We start from the raw sequence: 17,454 nt of genomic DNA, 5'->3' as shown, positions 1-17,454 counted from the left end.
AAACTAAACCTGAGGTAAAGCGTACACGCCAGGTTGTACAGCCGCCCGAACGCGACCTCCCACACCACCGCATATACCACGTTCGTTTAGTAATGTAGCCCTCCATGCCCGGATCCGCCGCTGTCAGCAAACGACTTCTCGCTGACGACACAGCCATAGAGACACAAAAAGGAAACTGCATGGACAAAAACAATAAACGAAGGCGCCTACAACTGAGTCACAACTCCAACAAATATGTTTGTTTCATTAAATGAACTTTCCCAGGACGCACCCACCCTCCATGATATTTCATCCCTCCAAGTATCGGAGGGAACACAAAGTGATTGCCATTCTTGGATTTGCGATCCTTTCGAGAATCGCGGGCTTGCTGGTTTAATGTAAACGTAAGACCTATTTGTGGTAATAAAGTGCACAGTAAGTAAGAGAGCAAAAGGTCAAGGGTTATTTAACAGAGTTAAGTATTCTGATGGCCTGGGAGAAGAAGAAGCTCCTGTTAAATCTGGTCGTTCTGCAGTGCATACTGAGGTAACGTTTTCCAGAGGGCAGAAGTTCAAACAGCCCATGTGCCGGATGTGTGGGATCTTTTATGATCTTAACTCTTTCAGGGCGGATGTCGACTTTTGTCAGCAAGGAGGGGTTGAGAGCAGTAAGCAACTGCAAATGGTGACAAAATTTGACACAATGTTTTAGTTTGACTGTCTTTGCTAGAAGGAACGTTAGCTTCGTTGGTTTGACCGAGATTCTCTCCGCTTGCGGGAGTAGTAAAGTGCAAACAACGACAAGAATGGCATCGACATCTAGCAAGAGATTGAACAGAATGCACAAAACAAAATACTCCATGGATGATGTTTTGTACATTATCACTGAATTGGACTGTGTTTTGTGTTGATGAAGTCCGGCACTCATAATGAGATGAGGTACAAACCAGATTGCACTGCACTGCGACCCCCCATTATGCAAAGACAGCCTGGCTGCTAGCCGTCATGCTGCCCGTGAGTGGATTGTGCCACAAGACTGTGAACTGGAGACTACAGCACCCAGCAACTGATATTTTATGTTGATTTATGTGTGAGACTCTTGCTTTGGGTGCTTTTCAGAAAACTGCATTTTTTGGAAAAAAATATTCAGCCTTCAAAGACTTAATGGATCTGCTCTGGCAACGTCAGTAGTGGAATTCTTGAACAGATGGAAGTGAGGACCCAATGATTTCCTCCACTGTTCAGCGACAGTACAGCTACCATACCAAACTGAGATGCTGCTGGTCAATATACAGTGCATCCCTAAAGTATTCCCAGCGCATCACTTTTTCCACATTTTGTTATGTTACAGCCTTATTCCAAAATGGATTAAATTCATTTTTTTCCTCAGAATTCTACACACAACACCCCATAATGACAACATGAAAAAAGTTTACTTGAGGTTTTTGTAAATTTAATAAAAATAAAAAAACTGAGAAATCCCATGTACATAAGTATTCACAGCCTTTGCTCAATACTTTGTCTATGCACCTTTGGCAGCAATTCCAGCCTCAAGTCTTGTTGAATATGATGCCACAAGCTTGGCACACCTATCCCTTGGCCAGTTTCGCCCATTCCTCTTTGCAGCACCTCTCAAACTCCATCAGGTTGGATGGGAAGCGTCGGTGCACAGCCATTTTAAGATCTCTCCAGAGATGTTCAATCGGATTCAAGTCTGGGCTCTGGCTGGGACACTCAAGGACATTCACAGAGTTGTCCTGAAGCCACTCCTTTGATATCTTGGCTGTGTGCTTAGGGTCGTTGTCCTGCTGAAAGATGAACCGTCACCCTAATCTGAGGTCAAGAGCGCTCTGGAGCAGGTTTTCATCCAGGATGTCTCTGTACATTGCTGCAGTCATCTTTCCCTTTATCCTGACTAGTCTCCCAGTCCCTGCCGCTGAAAAACATCCCCACAGCATGATGCTGCCACCACCATACTTCACTGTAGGGATGGTATTGGCCTGGTGACGAGCGGTGCCAGGTTTCCTCCAAACGTGACGCCTGGCATTCACACCAAAGAGTTCAATCTTTGTCTCATCAGACCAGAGAATTTTCTTTCTCATGGTCTGAGAGTCCTTCAGGTGCCTTTCGACAAACTCCAGGCGGGCTGCCATGTGCCTTTTACTAAGGAGTGGCTTCCATCTGGCCACTCTACCATACAGGCCTGATTGGTGGATTGCTGCAGAGATGGTTGTCCTTCTGGAAGGTTCTCCTCTCTCCACAGAGGACCTCTGGAGCTCTGACAGAGTGACCATCGGGTTCTTGGTCACCTCCCTGACTAAGGCCCTTCTCCCCCGATCGCTCAGTTTAGATGGCCGGCCAGCTCTAGGAAGAGTCCTGGTGGTTTCGAACTTCTTCCACTTACGGATGATGGAGGCCACTGTGCTCATTGGGACCTTCAAAGCAGCAGAAATTTTTCTGTAACCTTCCCCAGATTTGTGCCTCAAGACAATCCTGTCTCGGAGGTCTACAGACAATTCCTTTGACTTCATGCTTGGTTTGTGCTCTGACATGAACTGTCAACTGTGGGACCTTCTATAGACAGGTGTGTGCCTTTCCAAATCATGTCCAGTCAACTGAATTTACCACAGGTGGACTCCAATGAAGCTGCAGAAACATCTCAAGGATGATCAGGGGAGACAGGAGGCACCTGAGCTCAATTTTCAGCTTCATGGCAAAGGCTGTGAATACTTATGTACATGTGCTTTCTCAATTTTTTTATTTTTAATAAATTTGCAAAAACCTCAAGTAAACTTTTTTCACGTTGTCATTATGGGGTGTTGTGTGTAGAATTCTGAGGAAAAAAATGAGTTTAATCCATTTTGGAATAAGGCTGTAACATAGGGCGGCATGGTGGCGCAGTGGTAGCACTGTTGCCTCACAGTTAGGAGACCTGGGTTCGCTTCCAGGGTCCTCCCTGCGTGGAGTTTGCATGTTCTCCCCGTGTCTGCGTGGGTTTCCTCCGGGCGCTCTGGTTTCCTCCCACAGTCCAAAGACATGCAGGTTAGGATTGGCGATTCTAAATTGGCCCTAGTGTGTGCTTGTTGTGTGGGTGTGTTTGTGTGTGTCCTGCGGTGGGTTGGCACCCTGCCCGGGATTGGTTCCTGTCTTGTGCCCTGTGTTGGCTGGGATTGGCTCCAGCAGACCCCCATGACCCTGTGTTCGGATTCAGCTTGTTGGAAATTGGATGGATAGATGGATGGATGGCTGTAACATAACAAAATGTGGAAAAAGTGATGCACTGTGAATACTTTCCGGATGCACTGTACTTTCTATACTACCTCTGTAGAAAGTTGTGAGGACAGGAGAGGGGAGGTTTGCCCTTTTCAGCCTTCGGAGAAAATTAAGTCGCTGTTGTGCCCTCTAGACAAGAGAAGTGGTATTTGTGGTCCATGTCAAGTCATCTGTGATGTGCACTCCCAGAAAGTTGATGCTTTCAACTGACTCCACACTGGTTTCCATGAATTGTAAGTGGCCGGTGTGGCATGTGCTTTCTCCTGAAGTCAACGATGATCTCTTTTGTTTTTTTGACATTCAGTGCCAAGTTGTTCTTTCCACACCAGGCAATGAGTTGGTTAACTTCCTCTCTGTATGCGGAGTCACCGTCATTACTGATGAGGCCCGCTACAGTTGTGTCGTCTGTGAATTTTAGGATGTGATTCGAGTTGTAATTGGCACAGCAGTCGTGGGTCAGCAAGGTAAACAGTAGAGGGCTTAGGACTCAGCCCTGTGGAACCCCAGTGTTCATGATGGTAATCTCAGAGGTGTTTTTTCCAAGACGTACTGTCTGTGGTCTGTCAGTGAGGAAGTCTAATAACCAGCACCCAAAAATCTACAAGAAACAACCCAACATTGTTCAAGAAGCATAAACTTTGTTGCGCAGTGTTAGTGATTAATTTAGAGCACTTTTGTAGAGATCTGTTTGCCGTTGATCAGATTCACAAAAAGTGAAATTAAATCCCCTGTGACACAATGTTGTTTAACAATAAAATTTAAGAACCTCCAAGGGGGTGAAGACTTTTTATAGGCGATGAATGTTTTATGCACTAAAAAAAAGGTCCCTCTGGTATAAAAATTTTAAAAAACTACGTCTGACCTATCCTGACCTAACTTCTCTCTCCAATGACCTAAAAGCTTAGGAGAAAGACCCAGAAATCAGAAAGCAGTAGAATTAACAAACTGCTCCGTGTTCAGTTATGAGGAAGTCTTTTAACTATTCTGTGTTTTGCCTCATCAAGTAGTTTTAACTGTTTGCAGATGTTATATTTAGTCTAATAAATGTGATTTCCTGCACCTTTAATGCATACCCTTTCCTTTGGATAGGCAGAACATCATGTATCGTGTAGTTCTGGACTATCTGAGTCCTCTTGTGGTGGACCACCTGGACCCACTGCAGTGTGCCTAATGGACAGCGATTGGAGTGCAGGAGTCAATTATCCATCTGCTCCACCAGGCTTATTATTCTCTTATCGTGATGGAAATCTTCATGGCGTTCTTGCTAACTAACTCGTGCATATTATTATTAATTTCGCTCGCGCCCGCCCGTCACGTCACGCGATGTGACACACTGGTTTCTCACGGTTTTGTTGAACTGAAAATTGTACAAAACATCTTAATTCTGCTTTCGAAAATTAAATGTTTATTTACGTATCTGGATTTTTGGAGTTGTGGGGGGGCATTCCCATGGCAGTGACTGGATATCAGATATGAGGATAGAGTTTTAAAAAAAGATGATTATAGGAAATGATCTCCAAAAGCCTGCATGACTGGTAAATAATTAGGTCTCCTGTGCCTCGACCTGACATTTAATACACAAGTTGGCTGATCCTGTGGCGGCCAATTAAGCAGTCCTAAATAATACGGTCGATAATCTTGGTCATCCTTGGCTGACCACTGCACTCCGCTACACTTTACAGCTAATTCTTAATGGCCAATTAGTCAGAGCTGGTCACAGTTTGGTGACAATTATTGCCCTCTCCTATAGCTTGGCTGATTGCTTAGTGGAAATTTGATAAGATACAAACTCGTACCGGGTGGCACGGTGGCGCAGTGGGTAGCGCTGCTGCCTCGCTTTAAGGAGACCTGGGTTTGCTTTCTGGGTCCTCCCTGCGTGGAGTTTGCATGTTCTTCCCGTGTCTGTGTGGGTTTCCTCCCACAGTGCAAAGACATGCAAGTTAGGTACATTGGCGATCCTAAATTGTCTCTAGCGTGTGCTTGGTGTGTGGGTGTGTGTGCCCCCCAGGGTTTGTTCCTACCTTGCACCCTGTGTTGGCTGGGGTTGGCTCCAGCTGACCCCCGTGACCCTGTAGTTAGGATATAGCGGGTTGGAAAATGACTGACTGACTGACAAACTTGTACCTCTCCACCTTTTTAACAAATCTAGCCATTCAGACTTTCAAAAACACCCCCTGAAAGCAGCGGCTTCAGCATTTTTAGAGACCACAGCGTGCTTACTGGCTGTTATCTCGGGTAGATCAAGTTAGCAGAAACCTTTTCTAATTTCCTTCCTCCTTCCTTCTGCAATCTTGTGGCTCACCTCACTTCCCTGTAGCGGGGCTACACAGTTTATAGTGTTGTCAAATGTCAGTACTGAGTGCTGTCTTGTTTACAGACCCCCTTGCTTGACCCCCTACAGTTTGCTTACCGAGCAAACAGGTCAGTGGATGATGCAATCAACATGGGACTGCACTACATCCTGCAACATCTCGACTCTCCAGGGACATATGCTAGGATCCTGTTTGTGGACTTCAGCTCGGCGTTCAATACTATCATTCCAGAAGTCCTCCACACCAAACTCACTTGGCTCACTGTACCAGCTCCCATCTCCCAGTGGATCAAAAACTTCCTGACAGATAGGAAGCAGCAAGTGAGACTGGGAAAAATCACATCCAGCACACGAACAGTCAGCACTGGCGCCCCCCCAGGGATGTGTCCTCTCTCCTCTGCTCTTCTCCCTCTACACAAATGACTGCACCTCAAGAGACCCGTCTGTTAAAATCCTGAAGTTCGTAGATGATATGACAGTCATTGGCCTCATCAAGGACAGTGACGAGTCTGTATACAGACGAGAGGTCGAACAGCTGGCCCTCTGGTGCGGTCAAAACAACCTGGAGCTGAACAAGCTTAAAACTGTGGAGATGACAGTGGACTTCAGGAGGAGCCCCCCCAGTGCTGCCCCCTCTCACACTACTCAACAGCATTGTGTCTGCTGTGGAAAACTTTAGGTTTCTGGGATCCACAATTTCCCAGGACCTAAAGTGGGAACTAAACATAAACACAATTGTTAAAAAGGCCCAGCAGAGGTTGTACTTCCTGCGCCAGCTCAGGAAGTTCGGTATCCGTCAATAAGGGCGCGCACATAAAGGCGACCTTCAAAAGGGCGATCTCAATTGGGCGCGGCGAATAAAAGCGCACATAAATAAAAGCGATCTTCAAAAGGGCGACCTCAATTGAGCGCCGAATAAATGCGCGCATAAATAAAGGAGTGCTTAAAAAGGGTGACGTCAATTGAGCACAGCGAATAAAGGCAAACGCAACAAAATTACAGAAAATTTATTAGATAAAGGCAATGATTGAACATATAAAAAGGTGAAAGCAAGAATATTAAAACATCCAATTAATTAATGCATGAACTTCTAACGAACTATTTCTAAAGCTCTCTATATTTCGTTGTTTTCAAAATTACAGAAAATTAGATTAAGGCAATGACTGAATGTATAAAAAGGTGAAAGCAAGTTACACTGGAAGCTGTAGATTATGTGCAATGCCACGTAGATATTCGAGATGCTGATGACAGACCTTGGGTTGCTGTAGCCACAAGTTCCTGCGGTCCGTCAGTAGAAGAAGTTGCTCGTTGTTTCATGTCCACTATTGCTTTCCTTGTTTCGATCTTCGCCACATCTGGAACATGGTTGTGCGTAGATGGTCTCTTGACGAATAATCCATTTTTGGTATGACAGCGAGAGGAACATTTTCCAATCCTATATTCAGTGCATTACCAGATGTGTTTCCCGTTGATAGTTTTCTCCTTTCTGAATGTATAGCCTTCGACTACGAGTAGATCTGCACCTTTGTTGCTCTTCACATACTCCAGAGCCATTTCAACTAAATTATCTACGAACGCCTTTATTTGCCGTGCTCAATTGAGGTCACCTTTTTGAAGCGCACCTTTATTTACGCGCATTTATTTGGCGCTCAATTGAGGTCGTCCTTTTGAAGCTCACTTTTATTTATGTGCGCTTTTATTCTCCGCGCCCAATTGAGGTCACCCTTTTGAAGGTCGCCTTTTTGTGCGCGCCCTTATTGAATAGAACCAGGAAGTTCAACCTGCCTCAGGAGCTGCTCATCCAATTTTACTCTGCAGTAATCCAGTTTGTTCTCTGTTCATCTATCACAGTCTGGTTTGGCTCAGCCACAAAACAGGACAGGAACAGACTTCAACGGATAGTCAGGATTGCAGAAAAAATCATTGGTGTTGATCTGCCCTCCATTCAAGACTTATACAGATCTCGAGTCAGGAAACGGGCAGAAAACATCATTGCAGACCCATCACACCCTGGTTACATCCTTTTTCAACTTCTTCCCTCTGGTAGGCGCTACAGAGCACTGTACACCAAAACTACCAGACATGTGAACAGTTTCTTTCCTCAGGCCATCACTCTCATGAACACTTAAGTCAATCTCACAGCATCAGGGACAATACTAGGTAAAACCGGAGTCCAATTCCGTGTATGTGTACATATACTTGGCCAATAAAGCGGATTCTGATTCTGATTCTTATATTGTAATCTTTTTAGTTAGCCAATAAAATGTGCCATTTTGCTTGGCTTTTCTCTACATTCATAATTGCTAACACGGTACAACACCCTCGTACTATGTAAATGTAAGATAAGGTGCTTTATAAATAAAGTTATTATTATTACTGCTGTGACCAAATCAAATAACTTGCAAGTACAGGTGCTCTCTTTATTAGGGCTCGTTTATACTTCACGCTCAGAACGCATCATGGCTGCCACGCGTTCCCAGCGTTCATTTGACGCGTCCTCTGAGCAGGTCCTCAGAAATTAATGCGAGTTGCAGCACCAGCAAATAGTCGGGGAGTCGCAGTATGATCAAGTCGGAACGTGACGTCAGGGTCTCTGTTTGCTATCTACACGTGACAGAAAGCCGCTTTGAGGATCCTACGGAATCGATGTGCGGGCTTCGATGTTTGATGAATGGTTCGATGTGGTGAAGCAAAATGCCAACATACAGATGCATTCGTGGTGCTTTTAAATTCAAGCGTCGCATTTTCCCCATCGTAATAACACGATATATTTCAAAACTCTCACATACCATCTTCTGTGCCGCCTTTTAATTTTTTTGCCCCTTCACAACAGCATCAGAATCTACGGTGGCGTATTTGAGACACAGAGAAAAAAAATTAAGGACACGGTGAAATTGTCTGGGGCGGCACGGTGGCGCAGTGGTAGCGCTGCTGCCTCGCAGTTAGGAGACCCGGGTTTACTTCCCGGGTCCTCCCTGCGTGGAGTTTGCATGTTCTCCCCGTGTCTGCGTGGGTTTCCTCCGGGCGCTCCGGTTTCCTCCCACAGTCCAAAGACATGCAGGTTAGATGGATTGGCGATTCTAAATTGGCCCTAGTGTGTGCTTGGTGTGTGGGTGTGTTTGTGTGTGTCCTGCGGTGGGTTGGCACCCTGCCCAGGATTGTTTCCTGCCTTGTGCCCTGTGTTGGCTGGGATTGGCTCCAGCAGACCCCCATGACCCTGTGTTCGTATTCAGCGGGTTAGAAAATGGATGGATGGATGGATGGATGAAATTGTCTGTTTTGTGATTAAAGTGGAAATTTCGGCTTTAATCTCAAAATGTCCACTTTAACCTCGTAGTTTATTTTATCATTAAAGTAGACCGTCGTAAATGTCATCTTAAAACCGACCCAGTTGTTAATTGCTATGAGCTTCTGGGGCTGACAGCAGCGGCAGGCAGCGATCGCCACACAGAACACGTTATCCATCCATCCATTTGAATCCAAACACAGGGTCACTGGGGTCTGCTGGAGCCAATCCCAGCCAACACAGGGCACAAGGCAGGAACCAATCCCGAGCAGGGTGCCAACCCACCGCAGAGAACACATTACATTTCTGATATTCCAACTATCTGCACATTTAGAATCCTTAGATTGAAACTTGATATCCTGCGGTGGGTTGGCACCCTGCCCAGGATTGGTTCCCTGCCTTGTGCCCTGTGTTGGCTGGGATTGGCTCCAGCAGACCCCCGTGACCCTGTGTTCGGATTCAGCGGGTTGGAAAATGGATGGGTGGATGGATGGATGAAACTTGATATCACTTTCATGATGAAATGCATTAAAGTATGTATGTTACATTTTACAGATAAACCGTTCATTTTGTTTAAATAATGAATACTGTTAATAATTACACACCTGGGGGTGACGTGGTGGCAGAGCGGTAGCGCTGCTGCCTCACAGGGAGTCATGACCCTGGTGTTCCCTGCCTGGAGTTTGCATGTTTTCGTGGTGGGTTTCCATCGTGTGCTGCAGTTTCCTTCCAAACATATGCAGATTTGGGGATTTGGTGACGCTAAAATGACCCCAATATATGGGTGTGTTTGTGTTCACCTTGTGACGAGCTGACGTCCCGCGAGACGGGCAAGTCACGTCATACTTACAACGTTTGGAAGCAAGTCCCGTGATATACATGCAGAGAAGGTTAGACATAATGGAAGTACGAAAAGTCTCAAAAAAAGGAGAGTAAAGATCACATTAACACAAATAAACGGAAAATATTACTTGGTGAAATAACGGAACAGCGAAAATAGATCGAATATTGTTTGAGGATGTCTGGGGGAGAAGAGAGATAGGGCAGTGAGACAAAAGGACAGCTGCTGTACAGGCTTTTAAATGTTTGAAGCGTAGCAAAAATGCAGATCAAGCGGCATGGCAGCAGCAGCAAGCCAGTAGATGATCGAGCAAAGAGGAGGTAAAAAAAACTATTTGTTTCCCATTGTATCACCGTTTAAGAGGGGTTTCAGAGGAGCAGCCGCGTCTGCTTGTGGTGCGTTTAGCTCCCCTCTTCACAATGGCGTCTAGCACTGATTGAGGTTGGCAAGCGAAGAGAGCAGGGGGCAAAAGGATGAAGGTCCAAGTCCTTAGAGCCCTAGAGCCTAATGTTTTGAGACATGGACGCTACCCATTGACCTGAGATGAAGACTGGACTCGTTCATGTGTGTCTCTTCAGAGAATCCTTGGGTACCGCTGGTTTGACTTTGTGTTGCTCATGCACATGACCTGCATTGTGAGGGAGCATCAGGTACGGCACTACGGCCATGTGGCACGATTACCCGAGGGCGATCCTCACTGTTGAGGACTCGAGTAGCTGGATCAGGCCAAGGGGTTGCCCATGTAACACCTGGCTGTGGCGGGGGGGGATTGCCAACTGAGCTGTTTCATCATGTGATGAGTGCTGCAACGCACTGTACCAGTGCACACTCCCCAACCTGACCTGACCTGTGCTGAACTTGTGTCCTGAGTCTGTCTTTTTGGTTTGGGCAGCAGGAGGGCCAGGCGTATAAATAACTGTTTCAAGGCAATAAATTACAGATTTGAAAACACTTCCAGAGTATGTTTTGGATACAAGTTTTTCTTGTTCTTTTACATAACACACAAGTCACTGTAACATTAAGTTTTGTTCTTCAATATCCTCGATTTCATTTCCATTTTTGACCATTTTTTCACAGCGTACAAATAATTTTGTACTGACTAAGTACTGAGTAAAGCATCCGCATACTTGTATAAATGTTATATTTCAGGTTTCTATTTTTGATCATTTTGCAAAAAAATTCTAAAGCCCTTTTTTCACTTGTCATTCAGGGGTCTTGAGTGACTGAGGGAATTGATGAAGGAAACAATGAATTGAAAAGATTTTGGCCCATGGCTGGAACATAACAGAACGTGAAAAAAGTGAAGGGCTCTGGAGACTGTCTGAAGGCGCTGTATGTAGAAACGAATGACAGTAATGAAATGCGGAATAACGTAGCGAATCGGGACATCGGCTGTCTCACACCAGAATGAAATATGATGTCTGCCTCGGCTACCTGTTCGTCGTTCAGCGTCAGAAAAGATTTGACAAGAACCTGTTGTTACGCCAATGTGCGGTGATTTAAGGTTTTGTGATGGAGGAAATAAATCTTCATCGCTGACATTATGTGCGACTTCACAGTACATTTCTTGATGCCTGCATGGGTGCTCACATTGTCAGATGATGGGTAGAGCAGTTTAAAGATGGGAAAGCTACCTGCTTCTACTGAGAGCAACAAAGAACGACACCCGTAAGCTCATCTCAGAGAAGTGAAGTGTTAAGAGTGGTGACCAGCAGGGGTCAGTGCTGGGGCCGTTGCTATTATTACTATATATAAATAATTTAGATAGGAATATAAAGAACAAGCTGGTTAAGTTTGCAGATGATACTAAAATAGGTGGAGTAGCAGATAATTTGGAATCCATTATATCATTACAGAGGGTGGCACGATGGCGTAGTGGTAGCACAGTTAGGAGACCTGGGTTCACTTTCCAGGTCCTCCCTGCGTGGAGTTTGCATGTTCTCCCCGTGTCTGCATGGGTTTCCTCCCACAGTCCAAAGACATGCAGGTTAAGTGCATTGACGATCCTAAATTGTCCCTAGTGTGTGCTTGGTGTGTGTGTGCCCTGCGGTAGGCTGGTGTCCTGCCCAGGGTTTGTTTCCTGCCTTGCGCCCTGTGTTGGCTGGGATTGGCTCCAGCATACCCCTGTGACCCTGTGTTAGAATATAGCGGGTTGGATGATGGATGGATATATCGTTACAGAAGGACTTGGACAGCAGACAGGCTTGGGCAGATTTGTGGCAGATGAAATTTAATGTCAGTAAATGTAAAGAATTACACATAGGAAGTAAAAATGTGAGGTTTGAATACACAATGGGCAATCGGAAAATCGAGAGTACACCTTATGAGAAGGATTTAGGAGTCATAGTGGACGCTCAGCTATCGACGTCCCGACAGTGTGCAGAAGCCATTAAGAAGGCTAACAGACTGTCAGGTTATATAGCGCCTTGATGTGTGGAGTACAAGTCACAGGAGGTTTTGGTGAAGCTTTATAACACACTGGTGAGGCCTCATCTGGAGTCCTGTGTGCTGTTTTGGTCTCCATAAAGACATACAGTGCATCCGGAAAGTATTCACAGCGCATCACTTTCTCCACATTTTGTTATGTTACAGCCTTATTCCAAAATGGATTAAATTCATTTTTTTCCTCAGAATTCTACACACAACACCCCATAATGACAACGTGAAAAAAGTTTACTTGAGGTTTTTGCAAATTTATTAAAAATAAAAAAATTGAGAAAGCACATGTCCATAAGTATTCACAGCCTTTGACATGAAGCTCAAAATTGAGCTCAGGTGCATCCTGTCTCCCCTGATCATCCTTGAGGTGTTTCTGCAGCTTCATTGGAGTCCACCTGTGGTAAATTCAGTTGACTGGACATGATTTGGAAAGGCACACACCTGTCTATAGAAGGTCCCACAGTTGACAGTTCATGTCAGAACACAAACCAAGCATGAAGTCAAAGGAATTGTCTGTAGACCTCCGAGGCAGGATTGTCTCAAGGCACAAATCTGGGGAAGGTTACAGAAAAATTTCTGCTGCTTTGAAGGTCCCAATGAGCACAGTGGCCTCCATCATCCAAAAGTAGAAGAAGTTCGAAACCACCAGGACTCTTCCTAGAGCTGGCCGGCCATCTAAACTGAGCGATCGGGGGAGAAGGGCCTTAGTCAAGGAGGTGACCAAGAACCCAATGGTCACTCTGTCAGCGGTCCAGAGGTCCTCTGTGGAGAGAGAAGAACCTTCCAGAAGGACAACCATCTCTGCAGCAATCCACCAATCAGGCCTGTATGGTAGAGTGGCCAGACGGAAGCCACTCCTTAGTAAAAGGCACATGGCAGCCCACCTGGAGTTTGCCAAAAGGCACCTGAAGGACTCTTAGACCATGAGAAAGAAAATTCTCTGGTCTGATGAGACAAAGATTGAACTCTTTGGTGTGAATGCCAGATGTCACGTTTGGAGGAAACCAGGCACCGCTCATCACCAGGCCAATACCATCCCTACAGTGAAGCATGATGGTGGCAGCATCATGCTGTGGGGATGTTTTTCAGCGGCAGGAACTGGGAGACTAGTCAGGATAAAGGGAAAGATGACTGCAGCAATGTACAGAGACATCCTGGATGAAAACCTGCTCCAGAGCGCTCTTGACCTCAGACTGGGGCGACGGTTCATCTTTCAGCAGGACAACGACCCTAAGCACATAGCCAAGATATCAAAGGAGTGGCTTCAGGACAACTCTGTGAATGTCCTTGAGTGGCCCAGTCAGAGCCCAGACTTGAATCCGATTGAACATCTCTGAAGAGATCTTAAAATGGCTGCGCACCGACGCTTCCCATCCAATGTGATGGAGCTTGAGAGGTGCTGCAAAGAGGAATGGGCCAAACTGGCCAAGGATAGGTGTGCCAAGCTTGTGGCATCATATTCAACAAGACTTGAAGCTGGAATTGCTGCCAAAGGGGCATCGACAAAGTATTGAGCAAAGGCTGTGAATACTTATGGACATGGGATTTCTCCGTTTTTTTATTTTTAATAAATTTTAAAAACCTCAAGTAAACTTTTTTCACGTTGTCATTATGGGGTGTTGTGTGTAGAATTCTGAGGAAAAAAATGAATTTAATCCATTTTGGAATAAGGCTGTAACATAACAAAATGTGGGAAAAGTGATGCGCTGGGAATACTTTCTGGATGCACTGTAGCAGCACTAGAAAAGGTCCAGAGAAGAGCAACTTGGCTGATATCAGGACTACAGGGGATGAGTTATGAGGAAAAAGTAAAAGAGCTGAGCCTTCACAGTAAGGAAAAGAAGATTAAGAGGAGACCTGACTGAAGTGTTTAAAATGATGAAGGGAATTAGTGCAGTGGATCGAGACGGTGACTTTAAAATGAGTTCATCAAGAACACGGGGACACAGAAACTTGTTAAGGGGAAATTTTGCACAAACATTAGGAAGTTTTTCTTTACACAAAGAATGATAAACACTTGAAATAAGCGACCAAGTAGTGTGGCAGACAATAAGACTTTAGGGACTTTCAAAACTCGACTTGATGTTTTTTGGAATAAATAAGTGGATAGGACTGGCGAGCTTTGTTGGGCTGAATGGCCTGTCCTCGTCTAGAGTGTTCTAATGTTCTAAAGTGCTACAATGGTGTACATGCCAGTGCGATTTGTAGTGAAAGAAAACATAACCAAATCCCTGAGATTTGTCACTCACGTGCACATGGGATGTCGGTGGTAGGGCTGGGCAGGAAGTCTGTGGTAGAACCGGACGTGAGGTCAGTGATGGAGCTGGAGGTGAGGTCAATGGAGGAGCCAGAAGTGAGGTCAGATGGGTTTTCCCTCAGAGGATCTGTAGAGGAAGGAGAAAATGCGTTAAGTGTGCATTGCCAACCCGTATACAAGCATTTAGTCAGGCCCGTCGACTGCCTCCCATGCGCACGTATGTGTGACAGCTTGTTAAGAAAATCTACTAAATAATAAAACATTAAGTTTTCTGTGCAACCCACCCACCGGGGTCACACTACAGGCCGATGCGGCCCAATGAAACGTGCAGGTGAGAAATAGGATGTCCATACCGGATCGGTCGAGGCCCGGGTTACCAACGACAACCACTGATGCTGCTGTCCAGCAGGGTATTGGTGTTAACTATGCTACTGCTGGGCAAACAGGTCAAAGGAGAACAAGAGGGGGAAAATGGGTTCAAAGACAATGGGAGAGGAGGAAGGGAAAGAGTGTGGAGTTCAGAGTTGGAACTTTGAATGTTGGCACTATTTTTTTTTTTCTGGGTTCTTTATTTCGCCTCACCCTGCGGTGGGCTGGCACTCTGCCTGGGGTTTGTTTCCTGCCTTGCGCCCTGTGCTGGCTGGGACTGGCTCTGGCAGACCCCCGTGACCCTGTAGTTAGGATATAGCGGGTTGGATAATGGATGAATGTTAAACTGATAATATATAAATTAAAATAAAATCAATAGTAGTTGTTGAAAGAATATGCATTATATTGAATACAGTTTTTAATATTGTGTTGTGAAAGGGTGCGTCCCGGACACAGACAGGCAGACACATTGCAAGCCATCACCACACGTTTATGTACACAGTACTACTATTATTTACAACGTCTTAAGTGCAGCACACAAACCCCAACCGTCACCCAAAGTCCAGGCTTTCAACAGCCACTTTCTTCTCTCTCTTCCAACAAAACACTCAGGGCCTCTCCTGCCGCCTCCTCTGACCTCGTTCACCTCCTCACCCGACTCCAGCCTTGATTGTAGGGAGGCGGCTCCTTAAATAGGCAGCTGATTGAGGGCCGCACCCGGCCAGCTGCCACAATGTATACATTTATATTTCCATGATACAAAAAATTCAGATGGTTGTTTAAATAAAACACTACTTCAAGTTGAGTAATTTTCCTCAAATTTCAAATCTGTTTGCTTTTTATCATTATAAATATCTACACAAAATTTGAATCATCTATCTGTAATCATAACCATAGCTAACTTGAACTCAGAGTTGCAGGAGATGCTACCAGAATGATTTTTTTATAGCAGCAGTATTTTCACATTTAATCTGTAAGTGGTGTTTCCTCAGTAGTGCTAAGTGGGCAGTTTTTTAAACTAAAATGCGTTTAATCTTCTTTTTTTTTTTTTCTTCCGGAAACACGTTACTGCAAAGTGGAACATCTCTGAAGATTTATGCAACAAGATTATTGTTCCAATTCTGTAATTTATTTTTTTTTTTCATTTTAGAAATTCATCGAGCTTGCCAAGCAAGTGGGAGAATTCATGACCTGGAAGCAAGTGGAGTGCCCCTTTGAGCAGGACCACAACATCATCCATTACCTTCAGACTGCCCCGGTGTTTACTGAAGATGGTAAAGTCTTTTAAGCGTCTTGTCAATTTGCCTAATTAGAGAATATGCTGTACAATGTATTGAAGCTAAAATCTCATGTCATGTCATTTTCTAACCTGCTTAATCCAGACTGAGGGATGGAGCCTATCCCTGCTAGCATAGGGCACAAGGCAGGAACGAACCCTGGTTAGGGCGCCAGTGCACACATAAAACACACACCAGTGTCGCCTGTTCACCTAACCTGCATGTCTTTGGACAGCAAAGGAAACACAAGTACCCGGAGGCAGGGCTGCATTAAGACCTTTAGAGGCCCTAAGCACTTAAAAGTAGTGATGGGTCGTTCTTGAACGATTCGTTCATTTTGAACGAATCTTTAATGTGACTCGGGAAGAACGAGTCGTCTCGTGGGAGTGAGTCGTTCAGTCGCGCATGCGCATTTGCGCAACTTCATAAGCTTAACCAACTCAGTCTGAGCCGGAAAGAGAATTGATTAGTTCATCTCTCGAGTCTTTCGAGTCGTTCATTCTTTTGTCACGTGACCACTTACTGGCTCAGTACCTCAGTCATATACTAACGTAAAATTCCATTTGTTGTATGTTGGATCATATTTAGAAATTATCATGAAATTATCAAAAATATGTAAAATGCATTTTCGTATAAATAAAAAAGGTCTGTCAATTTCTGTCACTATGATTTTGTTACTGTTTCTTGAGGATCTGTGGTGTGTTATTTTATAAATAAATAATCCTGTTACCAATAAATTATTGATTAATTTGTCCTTTTATTGTCTTTGTCTATCAGTAAAGTAAACAAACACTAGGCTATATAATAAAATAATCCAAGCCTACAATTACAAAGTGCTTATAGTTAATAATCGTACACTATTCTATAGCAGTGTTCATTTTTACTCCAATTTTGAGTTTCCTGGTATAATAATTGTTTTTCCTATGCAGACTTAACATATTGATCTAATATTTGTATAAAAAGATTGGTCAAAAAGGACATAATGACAAAGTAAAAGCAAATAACATTTTGAATTTGAATGAATAAGGTTAATTTAAAATATTAAGGTTATGATAACTTAAACTTCAAGTTGTAACCCAAAATGAAATAAAAACTGGAGAGTTAAAATCATTTACAATCCAACATACAACAAATGGAATTTTACGTTAGTATTTGACTGAGGTACTGAGCCGGTAAGTGGCCACGTGACAAAAGAACGAACGACTCGAAAGACTCGAGGAATGAACTAATCAATTCTCTTTCCGGCTCAGACTGCCTTGGTTAGCTAATTGGGCTGTCACGTGATGAACGCACGACTCAAACCCGAAAACTTGTCAGATAAGAGGCGAGGTGAGCGAATCATAGACTAAAGACCCAGGTAAACAATGAATTAATATTTTCTGTTTCTTATAGCATTATAGTTTTGTCTTGTTTGTAGTGTGAT

The 17,454-nt window shown here is 44.4% G+C and overlaps 1 protein-coding gene across 1 annotated transcript in view; it reads left to right on the top strand.

Moving 5' to 3' along the window:
- LOC114660422 (ras-GEF domain-containing family member 1C-like) overlaps nt 1-17,454 on the top strand; it is a 158,228-nt gene that overhangs the window by 127,879 nt on the left and 12,895 nt on the right. The window contains exon 12 of the mRNA XM_028813114.2: nt 15,905-16,028. Within this exon, the coding sequence (XP_028668947.1) occupies nt 15,905-16,028 (124 nt within the window). The remainder of the gene's footprint in view (nt 1-15,904; nt 16,029-17,454) is intronic.

The sequence above is a fragment of the Erpetoichthys calabaricus genome, chromosome 11 (assembly GCF_900747795.2).
Source record: "Erpetoichthys calabaricus chromosome 11, fErpCal1.3, whole genome shotgun sequence".
NCBI lineage: Eukaryota > Metazoa > Chordata > Cladistia > Polypteriformes > Polypteridae > Erpetoichthys > Erpetoichthys calabaricus.
This window is presented reverse-complemented; position numbering and strand designations above follow the sequence as displayed.